Source organism: Branchiostoma floridae, chromosome 18, assembly GCF_000003815.2.
Source record: "Branchiostoma floridae strain S238N-H82 chromosome 18, Bfl_VNyyK, whole genome shotgun sequence".
Classification (NCBI taxonomy): domain Eukaryota; kingdom Metazoa; phylum Chordata; class Leptocardii; order Amphioxiformes; family Branchiostomatidae; genus Branchiostoma; species Branchiostoma floridae.
The window spans coordinates 5243115-5257649 of record NC_049996.1 but is presented as its reverse complement, the minus strand read 5'-3'; the positions used below and the strand labels follow the sequence as shown (position 1 = coordinate 5257649).

Below are 14535 nucleotides of genomic sequence, written 5' to 3'. Positions count from 1 at the left end.
CTGCAATATTTAAAAAGAGAATTACAAAGGGATTGAGCGACAAGAATCACCCGGGATAAGACTGTAGGTGAAGGTCTTGCTAGTTACAAAGATGAAGAAATGGCAATCACTGAGTCACCATTTTGATAAGTAACAAGCAGATCAAAAAGTATTTAATTTTAGTTGGGTTGCAAATAACAGAAAAACAAGAATTTGTTTTCAGTATTGTGCGTTTGTATCCATAAAAAATAGACAAGATTACAGCATTCATAGTAGAATGGTGTTCTAAGGAGTTGCTAGAACCAAATAGCTTTGTGCATGCAAAATGTCACTCAAAAATATATACATCAAAGACGGCTGGAGCCAACAAAAAAATATTAGTCAAAGAAACTGTAATATGTAAAAAAAACTACGTTGTAGTTCAGAGCGAATTTATTCGTTTAGCAATCTAAAATACATAATGCAAGAAAGCATAGAATGTTGATTGATATCAGAAAAAAACAAGGAAAATATTTTCTTTTATGTACAATATCATGTTTATTCTATTATTATATAACGTCAATTTTATGTTCTGGAAATGACTCACTGATGTGTGAATAGTATTGGTCTTTACCTATATATCTAATTCTTATTAGATTCAAATAAGCTCTTTATTCATGTACACATATTTTACTATTTTCTGATGACTTTCGAGGAGCTGTCTACGTTACGTTATCGAGTAAATGTTATTACTACAGAGAGGGTCATGCATTTTTAAGGGCCTTAACCACTCGTTATAACGTTTAAGTATCAGAGGTTTTAATCAATATATGGTTACTTCATCTCTTCTTAACTTTAATATATATGGTGTATAAGGCGTCGTTAAAGACCCTTTCAATATCTGAGTGATTTTCTAGTAGTCATGGGTATAAATGTCCACGATTCTCTAATCCTGTTTTTGTAATGTTTTGGCATTATAATATCTGGATAATTTAATTTTATCAACAAAGTTTCAAAGTACTTCTGGTATATTTTGTTGCGTTTGATTCGTTGATTAGGCGCATAGATACTTCATAGATTTCGTTTCATATTCACACTATATCACAAAATTGCTTTTGGTCTAATTTAGATTCTACTTGTTTGTACTTTATATCAAAGTCTTTTGGCTTTTGTTTTAACTGCCGTGTAGCTCTAAAGTCGTCCACATCAATAACTAAATATCGGTGCTGTAGATGACATGTTTTTAATAATTTAATTTGTATAGATTTTTCATCACACGTATTAAGTTTTGGTGAAGAGTTCGTTTACACAAGTTTGAAAAGAGAGGAGAGGCTTTGTAAATTCTAGATGATATAAAATGTAACCTCTTTACTCCTATACTTAAAAGTACTCTAATTCAATCCATTTAGCCCTTGTTGGACAGTAATATGCAATAAAGATCATTGTCATTGTCAATATAAGAGTTTGTAGTATTTGATGCAAGGTTCGATTATTTATGGAATTCCCAACGACTGCAAAATGCTGTAATATATTTTCTCATAAATTAGCATTTGAGAAGGATAACTTGACAGAACTCCTGGTAGGGAAATGATTCAACTTTTCTCAAAGAGAAAATTCACTTGTATATATGTATCATAATGACTCTAAGTTTATTATATTGCAACATGATAAGTACGATGCCGGTTCAAAAAGGAATGCCATTTTGTTCACATATTTATTCATAAAGACAAGTTTACAACATAAAAAATTACATACGTGACAGAACAAGATGTACATGCCACTGGTTTTATAACAGGCTCATGTTTTCATCTAATGAGTTGAAATTTGGCAGAAAGGTACAAGATTTCCCTCTTAAGATTGAGAAATCTTAATTCGTGGTTCAGATTTTTATGAGCAACTGATTTGATTTCAAGATGAGCACACCCTTAGAAGCTCGTCAGATCAGTTTCTCTAGATCTGACCATTTTAAAACTATTTTAGCAAGCTGAAATTTCACCTGTATAATAACAAATGTGTCATTACGTGCCAAATTTCATGTTTGATCTCTCAAGGGTTCATCTTTTACAGACTAGAATGGAGCGAGTTGCTATATTACAGGCAGTATGATAAATAGAAAAATACGCGAAAAGACGATATAAAACCATTGGCATTGCTTTTTTAGCCGGCCTAGTACAACTGTATCTAATTTTGACAGTGGTTAAGTGCCGTAGAATTTGTATTATCTGAAATGCGTATGACATAGAGCTTTAAATATATGACGCCACAGATATAAATATCTTTACCTGATGTAAACGATTGTGTAATTGGCATAGTTCATTTGACGTTCTTATTTTTCATGATATTTTGCTGTTCTTTTACTATAAAGGATGAACATTTTGTTTACCTCATTCCACCTTTGAGTGAGTGTATGAAAAGCATGGCTACGGCTTTAAAACACATTGCTCGCAATTACCTGAGCTTATTTCTTACTATGGTATTGTTACTCATTACTATTATTTCTCATCCTAAGACAAATCATGCTGATGTTTTCATTGCTGTAGTATCTATAAATATGTCAAACAAGCTGCATAGCATTTTGAATAAAATCTGACCAAAAAAAAACCAAAACTTTTTATTCTATTGTGTGATAATACCATGTTTCTTTCAACGGCCCACTTTTTCTCGGAAAGGCATAACTGGGTCTCTTAGTTTTTACTTACTACCTGTAACACATTGTGTAGCGGACTTTACTCCATTGGTCGGTAAAAGAGTGTAATATATACAAGGCAGTTAATAATTAACAGTAATAACGTTGAAGTAATTAAAATATTCATCTACTTTTTATGACGGTGGCCTCAAATGTGAAAAGATATATCCCATTAATACTGTCCTGATCCATACAGCCATAATGTAAAAAGAAAATCGTATAAAGTAGTCTGTACACATGCAAACACTTACTGTAAGCCACTCGAAAAATCTAAATACGACACTAGTAACGCACAAGAGACGTTTTCTTAATTTTTTTCACAGCAATGCCCTTCAAGCACTCACTTATGAAGAAATCTTTAGGATAGTAAAACACACCTACAACAACAAAGTTGATATATACATTAACGTCCTTGCCATATGGCAAGTGATTTCATTTCTATGCTTATTAAATTGTCTTACAAATATATATTGAATGGATTAGCCTTCTATGAACAAGTCAAGTTCATAATTGTGTAAGTAAAGACATCATTTGTCACCAAACTGATTTTTGAAGAGAATATTGACAATTTATTTCTAGACAAATTTTTCACTTCTAAAGAATAAACTAAAATCAACTTTAGTTATGATAAATTGACTATAATTGTCTTTTGAAACTGACCCGTAAAGATCAAATTTAAAAGATATCCAACTAAACGCCTAACAGTTTTTATGTTATATTTATTTAATACATAAGTAATTACATTGTTTCCTCAGTGAGGTGAATTCAGTGTCCCCACAAACTCTTATACCTTGCACGATAGAATTAACATGTACATTACTAGGAAGAAGATCGGGATACATTGTCACCAACATTTTCATTGATCTCGCACCTTTACTTTTGATGACCTTTCTAATGCTTCACTTGAATACAGATATACGGGAATATGTAAGGTCAGCCAAAGGGATAGTGCTTGAAGGATAATAGAAGGCTATTTTAAGCACTTTGAAATATATACAGCAAAAAAGCAAAATTTTGTAATAAAATTCTAAAAAAAACACCCGTGTTTTTTTGGGTCCATTCCTTTTTTCGTATTTTTTTCCATAACAATAGTTCACCATTATCCGAGTCAAACCTATATCCGTTGCTTATTAACACTGAACAGTAGGATTTTTTTGGCACATTCGCCTTTTGAAATTACTTTTTTTTATGTTTGTCAATTCTAAGGGCAGAAGTTTGACTCAAACATACCCTAAAATGAAAACAATTTAATTGGAATTTTCTAATGGCAGTCTACAGGACTTTCTCAGTAACACATCACTAGGCTATTCTTATTCTGTGATTTTTAAAGAAAATTTTCTCTTACCTAAGTGTATATTTTGGGATTTAGCGTCTTATTTAGCTTTATGAATTTTTTTGACAGAAGAAATTTGAGACCTTCAAAAGTCAAGCTTAGAATAGCTTTTATGCGTAATACTGTTTCAAAAAAGTCGATTTTTTTATGAAAGCAAAAATTGATTGCATTTAATATTGGTATACTTTTTAGAGAGTCCATTTCTTTAAACCTTATTTTTATTAAGAAACGTTTATTTATCTATTAACATATCGATGGATTATGTTGTATTTGCTCGCAAATGAGGCCTTTCTGATTTTCATATTATGCCAGAGGAGCTTGGCAAATAAACCTGTATCGGAATCCACAGTTCGTATCGTCCCACATAGGATAGCCAGTGAGACCTGAATAGTAAGACACGCAAAGCCGCCTATATCCATTGATCCTATAGTGGTTATTGGGCCTTCTTGGATTCCATCCCTAAACAACGACAAAAAAACATCAAAATGTTAAACTGTGCCATTTCTTATGACCTCAAAAACTTCATTTTGTTTCTGGCTACGAAATTACGGTCGGTGTGTGTGTGTGTGTGTGTGTGTGGAAGGATTCCAACATAAGCACAAAATACTAAAATGTATTCGACACTGATATCTTTTTTTAATATAAAGGTTCACCTAATATACTTTTCTAATTTACCAACTCCCCAAGTCTCTTACACTATTAATTAACAGTATGTTATATACAGAGTCTGTTTTAAATTTTGTGACTTAGATGTCAGCTCTAACGTGTTATACTCCATGCAGCAGTAAAGCAAATGAAGGACAGATTTGGTAGGGTAACCGACAAAAAGAGTTATTTTCGAAAAGGCCTAAAGACAGAATGTTTCTCATTTCTCACGTTGCACTACCTGATTAGTCTGCCTTCTTAACCTGCATGAAATGTTTACAATGCAGTCCCAGTTACAAAATAGCCTAAAACTAACGCGAAAGTAGTTAGAGCTTTTTGAAATTCCTAAACCCATGTCAAATAGACCATGCAATAAGTTAAACTTTTAAAAAGATTGAGAAATCACGCAATCAGTTCCAAAAGTAGCTGTTCTGGCTCTGAAACATTTACAACTACATTTTGATATCAACAAAAATATTTCGCAAAAAAAGTCGAATCCACAGCATGCCTAGGTGAATAACAAATAACCGGCAAATCCACTGTAGTACGATGAAATATCATAGGGCGCGAAAATGGGCGTTGACCTTTGTCTTTATAACACCTACGTGCATGCAAAATACTAGTATGGCCATCTAATTAAACATTTTAAGCTTGCGATGACCACAACTAGATAAACATGCAGGGACAGAAATTAATTTTCAGGAAGAAGGTAAATTTAAAATTGTATCTTAAGACATTTAAGGTTATAAAACAAAGATGGCGGATAGCTGAAATGGAGATGACGTCATTTTATGTCAACACAAAGTTCTTTGTGTGCCGCGTTGCAAGGTTCCAAAACGTCATTACAGGAAAATTAGACTTTTAATCTGATTATCTGGTGGTAAGAATTTGGGGCGGGAGGAAGTATTATGGAAATTTCGATTATGGTAGCAATATCTCATTAGTGACGAAAGCACTTGTTATGCTATTTAGCTAGTTTCTTCTAACATCATTATTTTACCTTGTAGTTGCGCAAGAAGACTCCGTCCATCCATTGCCACATTTTATTTAGAAGCTTGAGTCCCTTCTTTTTCCTCAAGCCGATCCAATGGATGTTGTTTTGGCCTTCCGTGCGGACCAGGTTCCTCAGAGCGACGTCCAGTTCTTTTGTCTTAGGCATGGCCAGTGTCGCTCCCTCCCTTTCGCAGGTCTTTTTTGCCTCATCGTACGACAACTCTTCAGAACCGAGCCGTATGCAGGTCTTTTCGATGGCTCTGTAGCCGTCATTGCAGCTGAAGCTGTCAGCTGAAACTGTGGAGCGAAAACGATTAAGACTCGACGAAGGTAATCAACCCTGTGTTTACGCATTTTATGTGCCATATATTCTGTGTCAGGGGTATTTATATAGCTAAACACAAGAACACTCATTCGGCAAAGGTGTAGTGTATAAGAGTGTTAAAATAAACATTTGTTGAAATGTGAAGCACAACGATGCATGCGTGTATATCAACACATGGAAGTTGGGTTTTATTAGAATCGCACATACTTCTGTTTTGACTGGTAAAAAAAAAACATAAACTCATTTAAATTATGTAATGCAAAAGATGGGTACCTAATCCTAGCTAGATTATGGATTATAGGATCGACAACTTAAGTTGTAAAGTTTGTGTCTGTGCCGTACCTTTCCTGGTCGCTGACAGGTCTGGATTTTCAGTCTTCCACTGTGTTGCTTCAACTGTAGGTATCGAATCCTGCTCAAAACAAAACAAAAAGAGTAATTACGAGGTCTATAGAAGCATATATCAGAATGCAGCTGTAACATGAGCTTATATATACACACCATACCTTGGGAGTTTATTGTTTTATATTTTATGATCTCCGGATCCTGCTAAAACATTGCAAGTCCATGCTCTCTCTGTTCACTTAAAATTGGTTACCCAAACATACGCAGGTTGGGATGCCTAATACAATTAACAATTTAGTAAAGAAAAAAAAACTACAGAAGAATTCCTTATAGTTACTTATTAAAGTACTTACACTGCCTGGTGTTCCATCGTTGCCAGTGATGTCAGTTTTCATAACTGCCGGTGATGATGTTGTCGCCACATCAAATTCATAGACCTGTGCAGGTGAAGTAAATGGTGATATGATAAAGCGGACATCTTGTGTAATTGTATGTTAGGGACCTCCGTACCCTAAATGGATTAGTCGGGATGACATCACGTGATTTAATACATTTTTTCTTTTTTTTTTGGTTGACCTTCTTGACCACATAGATCTCATAATAGCTGCGATATTTTTATTCCGCACTCTTGCACAAGTTTTGATGTTCTCTAAAGATGTCAACCTGATATCAAATCAACGTCCTAAAATCAAATAAATGACATTTTGAATGATCGTCTACAAAATAAATAATTAAACGATCATGCTCTCTCTATCCACTAAACGTTGTTACACACAGAAACGCAAGTTTGGGTAGTGTTACCAAATATCTTCAAGTTTACGATTTATAAACTTAAGTGAAAATTTGGAATCATTTTTGGGTAAAAGAAAGCCTTAAGAAAAAAATTAAGATTCTAAGCATAGAAACCCTTATTATATTTAGTGAAATACTTACACTTCCTGATGTTCCAGTGATACCAGCTTTCATATCTGCCGGTGTTGATGCTATTTTCAGGTCATATCCATCGACCTGTGCAAGAGAAGTAGATGTATTTTAAGATTCTGCTTGTCAATAGCTGAGTTCACAAATCATGGCGTATTGTTAAGTAGCCACACTTTGATACAATATCCTTAGACTAAATTTGTCCCTCAAAACGTTGTCAAAAGACATCGATTTGTACCAAGGACTCCCTTGCACATGTACAGTCAATAAATTTCCTGACTTAAGCTGCTTTAATGGCTATGGAATTCAATGTTTATGTTTTTTGTTATAAAAAAAGTGGAACATTTGAAACAAAACTATTAGAGCTTCAAAAACTTTTTATTATAGAGTGAAGGTAAAAGTATTCCTTTTTAAAGTATTCCTTGTGTATTGGTAAAATAAGGCTAATTGATACAGCACCAACTTGTCTAAATTTACCTTTCTGTTATCAATTGTGTATATATGTATGTTGACTTTCTTTATTACTCTTGTTTCATGTTTATGTTAGTGAGAAAGCTTTTGTTAGCTAACTGTACTTCTTGTCTGAAACTCATGTAATATATAGATAAATACTTATATAAAGCTAGGATTTAATTATGCCATTACTTTCTGTTATGTTGTATAAACGAATTCCATTGGATTGTAGTTAACATGAATTACGAAATGTTATACAGGGTTAAAGTTAGGAAAGACAATTACCGTGAGATAAATGGCAGTAACGACCACAGAAGCCATTATTATAGCAACTGCAAAGGCAACTCGGGTTATGGGTCGGAGTGAATGAAAACGCCATATATTCGAAACGATCTTCCGCAAATCTGAAAAGAATGATCAAAATTAAAGATAACAGTCAGGAACCAAAACATCGTCAACCATGTACGCAAAAAAATAACAGAAATGGTCAGACGTTTCAAAAAAGCAACCGTTTTTTAGTGCCCTGACAAGAATCTGGTGCTACCAGATTTTAAACCAATAGACTAGGCTATATGTTAATAAGTCGAGTAGCTTTGTTTGTATAGCGGCAAACCGATGGTTTAGAACAAAACATTGTTTTGAACAAGCCTAGATCTTTTATCCAGCTGTCGTAGATATGTCTTTATATTATCAACATATTATTTTGACTTAAAAACAACAACACATAATTTCAGTTGCTCGTCAAGTCACTGACAAAAGTACTTAGACCTATGACTGTTCCTATTGTTTGGTATTATACTAATTACTATATAAGCAATGCTAATTGAGAGTATGTCACATTTGCTATATTTAAAATGAATAAATTACTTCGGTTTTTATCTTGTCGAAGCGCACCAGGCACGTAGAGAGGGTTGCTTCGCAGGCGAGAGGTGTCCATCTCGACGTTATTGGGAAGTGAAGTGTCTCCCTCTTTATCGGCCTGTTCATACCTCCCTTGGTCCCTACTCGGCTGTCCTGAGTTGTTAATGTCATCAGTGTCGATATAGTTGTACACGTTGCCTTCCTCCTCACTTTCTCCATCTTTGATGGGAATCGCCGGTAGGTCTTTGAAATTGAATCGTTAAAGATATATGAGGAGCGATAATAATATACCATTTGACGACTACCCTGAGGCGTCGTCAAAAACCAAGGACAGGAAAATTTGATGACTACCCAATGCTTTGAAATGTTTTTAAAACACGGCGTTGACGATGTGTACATATCACCGCTATGAAATTCGTTTACCGCTACATTAGGAACACTTTGATAAACCGTGCTATGAGCATGACAGCCTGGAAAAGAGAAAATCTGATGGATTTGACCTCAACTAAGTAGGAATAAGCACACTCGGAGACAGGGCTTCATAAAAAAGTAAGGAGTGTTCTGAAATATGGTGCAATCTAACGACGTCTATATTAATAAAACATTGATCGCGTCGCGTCGATTAGACCAATACAGCAGTTGTTGTTTATTAAATAAACCAAGGGACAATCAAACTGACCAAGATATTCCATCAATCCACGCAAACTACCACCGAAGACATAACATAAACTTAATACCCTTATTAGCAAAATCATTGTGAAACCAAGAAGGGCACCGCTTTCAAAGGATGCATTCATAAACAGTCCATACACGCCAACATTTTGGGACCAAAGTGACCAAACTTGAACCAGACATACACAATAACGTTTCGTTCAGTGAAGATTAAAGTATACGGAGAATATCTAAATACGTTTAAGGAGCAAATAATCCATGCTCATCACCATCATTAATGCAAAAATATCAGAAGGACCTTGTTTCGCCTGACGTTAATAACGCGTTAAACAATCATTTTCCACAGTATAGCCCCTTAATCTTTAACAAAAACACAATGAGGAGAAACATAACATTTCACGATTTGAAAACATTACATTTTGGCAGGGATCAAACATCAAAATTTCCTAGGTCCGAATGGACTCGACGCAGATTCTCTAAATTAATTTTTAAAGTCAATTCCTGATCTACATGAAAAAAAGACTGAAAACATATGTTGCGACAGAGAAAAATTAACAATATAAAAATAAAAAATAATAAAAAATAACAGACCATGAAGAATAAGTGAACACTGTAGAAAAGACATAATACCACTCCACTGCGATAATACCGTAATTTGACTGCTGAACGCTTAATGCTCTTGCATATTCTATACATTTCCTATTTCCAAGTATGCTGCTGGAAAGTTAAAAAACTCTGGATATTCTTTAAATTTATTTTATAATATATGTGCAAAAAAGAATCGAATAGATTGTTGTGGTCTTCTAAGAGTTCTTGTAAAAGTTCATATTCTTTTCTAACCAATGATACGACATCACTTGCAGCATATACGAAAACAACAACATTATGATGGCTTTCTGCGAAGAAGGACTTCTGTCCCACTCGAGGCCTTCAAAATAAATTTCAAAGTATGATCAAAGAAACCGGTTGTGATTCAACTCCCAGAACATTAACTCTCGTCTCAGATCTCTTGTTTTGTTGTGTGAAACAAATAATCGTAAAAGACTAAAAGCATTCGCTACGTTTGAATATTTTAAAATATATTTTGTGCTTCTGGTGGGACTATCTTGTACGATAACTAGCTGACAAAACTTGATAAATTTCGTACAATGCATTATCGCTATCTAGACAAGGCTTTTGGGGAATCCTTACCCCTCTGGCTACTCTGTCATTTCCGAAGGACTAGGTTCATGAACAACAACTTTGCAGGGGATGATGTTTTTGTCAGTATTAATCATTCTTGACATCGTTCATGACGTAAATATAGCATCGTCTGTATTATTGTTCTTTGTAACAAATCGTTTAAAAAGGGAATTCTCTTAATATCTGAAAGTACAAAACAAACCAAACCGGCTAACAAAAAAGTGACTTATTAATATCAATATTGTATAAAACTTGTGCTGATAATAAATAACAAACGCAACGATACCAAAATGACGTCTGAAATTGCCGTCGCATGTATTTTTCTCATCTTGGATTTTTTATATAAACCAGAAATTCCACTTAATATTAATGAAAAACGTTAATGCGAAAACTTTAATTTTTTTCTAAAATATAAAAAAAGTTAGTGATACCTAGAGAATTATACCTTCGCTTCTGAAATGGTACAGCATCATGGATTTTAACCAGTTACGTCATCAGATTATCATAATACATGAATAAAATCCTGAATGTCACATTATGCATTTGGAAGAATTATTAAGAATTTAGAAAAACAAAGGTCATTTAACAAAGAAAAGCATGTTAGTTTTTTGTTATAAGTACTTTTGAAGACTATGCCAGAAACGGATTTCCACGGAAACATAAAATATGATAAATTCAATATATCTAATATATGATTCTTATTATGATTATGATATTATTCTATCTTAAATCTAAATCTTATGTGAATTCAATAATTTTACTAGTCAACGCAGACGTGGCACGGCAGTTATACTACGTAGAGTAGGTAATGATCCTATACCCCCCAGCTCTTCTTTTAGATAGGGTTAAAACAATGTTAGGTTTCGTAATGTCGCTGTAGTGCTTATGCTAATATAATTCAAAAGAAGTTACCTCGTCTTCCGAGCTGTTGGAATGAACTGTCTTCATACATCGCATTGATATTCAAACGCACGGCTATGGGTGACGTGCTCCCCACTTGTACGTCAATCCCTTGTTCTCCGTGTTTATTTTGGCCGCTAATCTGCCGAAGGTGGTTCGGAAGGTGGTTCATGTGGCCGTCAGAATCGCCGTTAACCTCGATAATTTCCATATCTGTAACAAATGGATTAACTTATTTTACTTTGAGAACTTATATTGAGATGCATTTATACTATACGCTCCGTACATACCCTCTTTTCATATCGTAATGTTATTATGGGTTAGCATACATTCAATGATATCTTGAGCCAGCAGAATAAAATTAAAAGCAACCAAGAAAAATTTGCCCGACAATCCGCACAGCTTAATGGCCTTGATCAGCCCGCTGGTGAAGGACACTGTTTTGCTTGTAATAAGCTGTTTTCCTTTTCTTATGTCAACGGTTAATTGCAAACTAAATACATTGCTGCATTTTATAATATAAAGTGAAAATACCGACGAAATTTAGAAAAAAAACACTAACGAGAGACTTATATCTGTGTAACATATATTTCTAACAAATAAATATCGCCTGCTGGGGAGAGTTTGTAGGGGGTAATTCAATGTTCCGTTCCAGGAGAATAACTGCAGTTTGGTTATCTAGAAATATCAAACACGGAAAATTTGATATATTCCATTTTTCAAGGTACAATGAAGTCTGCATGATATTCCCGTTGGATGATTGACTCTTTGGATAATTCGTCCTTGTCACCAAGTCCCTGAAGTAGGATTGAGAGGATCTGCACTACGTCTCTCACGCATGGGGAGGGGTAACATTGTGAGCTACATGAAAATGATTTTTATAGAATATTTCGTGGTATTTGGACCGCCATTTCTTCGACATTTGTAGGTTTCCTTGATAGATGAGCCTTAATAATGCACGGTAGTAAAACAAAACCTCTCATTTCTAGCTGAATTTGACAAGGTTCGATCTGCCGTAATTAAATTCGAACCGCTGAACCCGTATTCTGTTTGAGGCCATCTGCGGTCAGTCTAAGTTTTTACTGCAAACTAGTGCTGTTGAGCCATTTTCCCTAGAGTGACTTGCTTGTATCAGACAAATAAAGGTAGTGCAGAAACACAAACAATTTTCAAGACAGCATGTTCTCATTTGACATGTGCTAAGCTACTATTGTTGGTGACCTTGAATATTTACGTTAAGGGTATCACCAGTATGAATTGCCACTTTTGGCACACTGTGCAGACATCGTAAAAGATCGGGAAAAAAGAGTTCAACATACCTCATTAACGGCTCGGAATGATTTTAAATTTATGCCCTGATTTTACATCATCGGTAATTTACTGAGAAATATCAATTTATACATGTATGTTTTGTCTATAGTAAATAAACTTAAAATCAGAAATTGAAAAGAAAACCCTAAAACGGAGAATTTTAGTTTAATCTTAAGCAAAAAAATGCAAATCAGAAAATTTTGGTGACTTTAGGGATCAATGTTATCAGATGTTTGTCAAAATAAAGCGCCTCCATAAAAACAGAAAATGTTGTCATTATAAACACTGGTAATGTTTGTTTCCTTGTGTTTAACTCTTTATACCTCAGCTTTACACCGCTAGTTTCACAGCGTTCAGTTTAGTATCATTATATGTGATAAGGCAATTTGCAGTGTCTTCTTCCACGGCTCATTCCTCCAAATACAAAAGTTTCATTGAAAAAAAAACTCATTTCGAAATCTATATTTTGCGGGTTAGGAAAATAAATATATAAGCAAACCATATTTTGGGTGAATGGAATATCGCAAATTTAAGGTCTGTTGCTTTCGATATTTTGACTGATGGACTTAAATCTACTAAAAGTATCTTTCAAAGACACACATTTTATACAAGGAGTTATCTTTTGTTATTTTATTTTATTTCATTTTATGTAGCCAGGTACACGCTCTCAGGACAAAATCCATGTTTTTAGGAGAACATGTGTAACGTTGATAAATCAAACCACGCAACCAGACAAACTTAGCATTATTACCAAATAGAACAACAATGCATCAAATACGTTTGTATCCCAAATGAAAGTTAAACAATCACAACACCAACAATAACATAAAGTAAACCGACCTGTACTGATGGTATCTTGCATTTCAAGCTACGTGAGCGTATGACTAACTTCGTTATCTCTACCGTATTTTCCAACCACTATGGATGCAACTCTTCCCCGTTGTATTCTCCTTTTTCAAGCGGCAGAGTGACAACAGCTACAGTACCTACCCACTTATAGCCAGTCCAGCCTACGCAATCATATTTTTAGCTATAGGTACACAATCGAAGATGAAAAGAAATAGTTTTTGAATAAATACAAATTTAGTCTTTTGACTTCAGTAAAATACTGGAGACACTTTGTTCCTGGTTGTTTGTTACATTAAAAACAGGGCCGAAGGGTGGTCTTGGAATGTGAAGGACCCGAAAAGGCGTCTTTTACCAAGAAACACAGCCATACCTTCCACTGCATTCTGAGAATCCTAAAAAAAATGAATAAATAACAAATAGAGCCACGCAGAAATTGTGAGTGATAAAAGTTAATTTGTGGGCATGCCCAGTCGGGATAAAAATCTCACGTCACATGTAAGAACAGTATGGAACCCGTATACAAGGAAAGACAAAGATAGACTGGAAATGGTACAGAATCATGCTAGTGTTGCCAAAATTAAAACAGGCCTGCAGTGGATGACGCGTGAAGTTAAAAGAAAAAAAAATGCAATACTTCGCATGATTTACAAAATAACCAATAAACTGTTAGACGTACCGAATGATAAGTATCTAATACCAGCTCTTAAAGGACTAAAATTACAAATGCCTTTATAGTACCAGAGTTAATTTTGGCAACATTATCATCTCTGCCGTAGTCGTTTGTTCATTCTTTTTTTTTTCAGCCTTACTCTGTACCCTTTTAGTTTATCGGCTTTGTTTTTGTTATTTCATAGACTGGTCCATAATGTGGCGGCATATTCAAAATTTAATTTTACAAGCCATTTATGATTTTACCCTGACTGAACATGCCTACAAGCTGTGTCTGTTGTGTCAGTCAAAAGTTATTTGTTTATACAATAAGAATTAATGTGTTAAAAAAAGTATGTTCACAGAACCATAGTGAAGTGAATGTTGCTATCAGTAGAGGCATCTTCGCAGGGTGATTTTAATTAAAGACCAATTGCAGCTAGATGTGAAAAA

General features: G+C 34.4%; 1 protein-coding gene across 2 annotated transcripts; it reads right to left on the bottom strand.

Moving 5' to 3' along the window:
* Positions 1–4056: 4056 nt before the first annotated feature.
* Positions 4057–14030, bottom strand: LOC118405301 (C-type lectin domain family 10 member A-like). Of its 2 annotated transcripts, XM_035804736.1 has the most exons (8): positions 11287–14030; positions 8527–8763; positions 7945–8063; positions 7219–7293; positions 6639–6722; positions 6283–6352; positions 5623–5912; positions 4057–4436 (listed from the first exon to the last, which is right to left on the bottom strand). In XM_035804736.1, exons 1-8 carry the CDS (start codon positions 11483–11485, stop codon positions 4281–4283), a joined length of 1230 nt encoding a protein of 409 aa, XP_035660629.1. In that variant the 5' UTR covers positions 11486–14030; the 3' UTR covers positions 4057–4280. The 2 variants fall into 2 exon arrangements, with proteins under 2 accessions (XP_035660629.1, XP_035660631.1); XM_035804738.1 differs by lacking the exons at positions 7945–8063; positions 11287–14030 and having other exon boundaries at positions 8527–8754.
* Positions 14031–14535: the final 505 nt, after the last annotated feature.

Excerpts from the sequence above, each read along its gene's own strand:
- LOC118405301 (XM_035804736.1), bottom strand. The coding sequence starts at position 11,485 with ATGGAAATTATCGAGGTTAACGGCGATTCTGACGGCCACATGAACCAC. Across the intron at positions 5,913-6,282 it reads CCTGTCAGCGACCAGGAAAG|TTTCAGCTGACAGCTTCAGC; the intron begins GTACGGCACAGA and ends TTCGCTCCACAG. Across the intron at positions 4,437-5,622 it reads TCTTCTTGCGCAACTACAAG|GGATGGAATCCAAGAAGGCC; the intron begins GTAAAATAATGA and ends GTCGTTGTTTAG.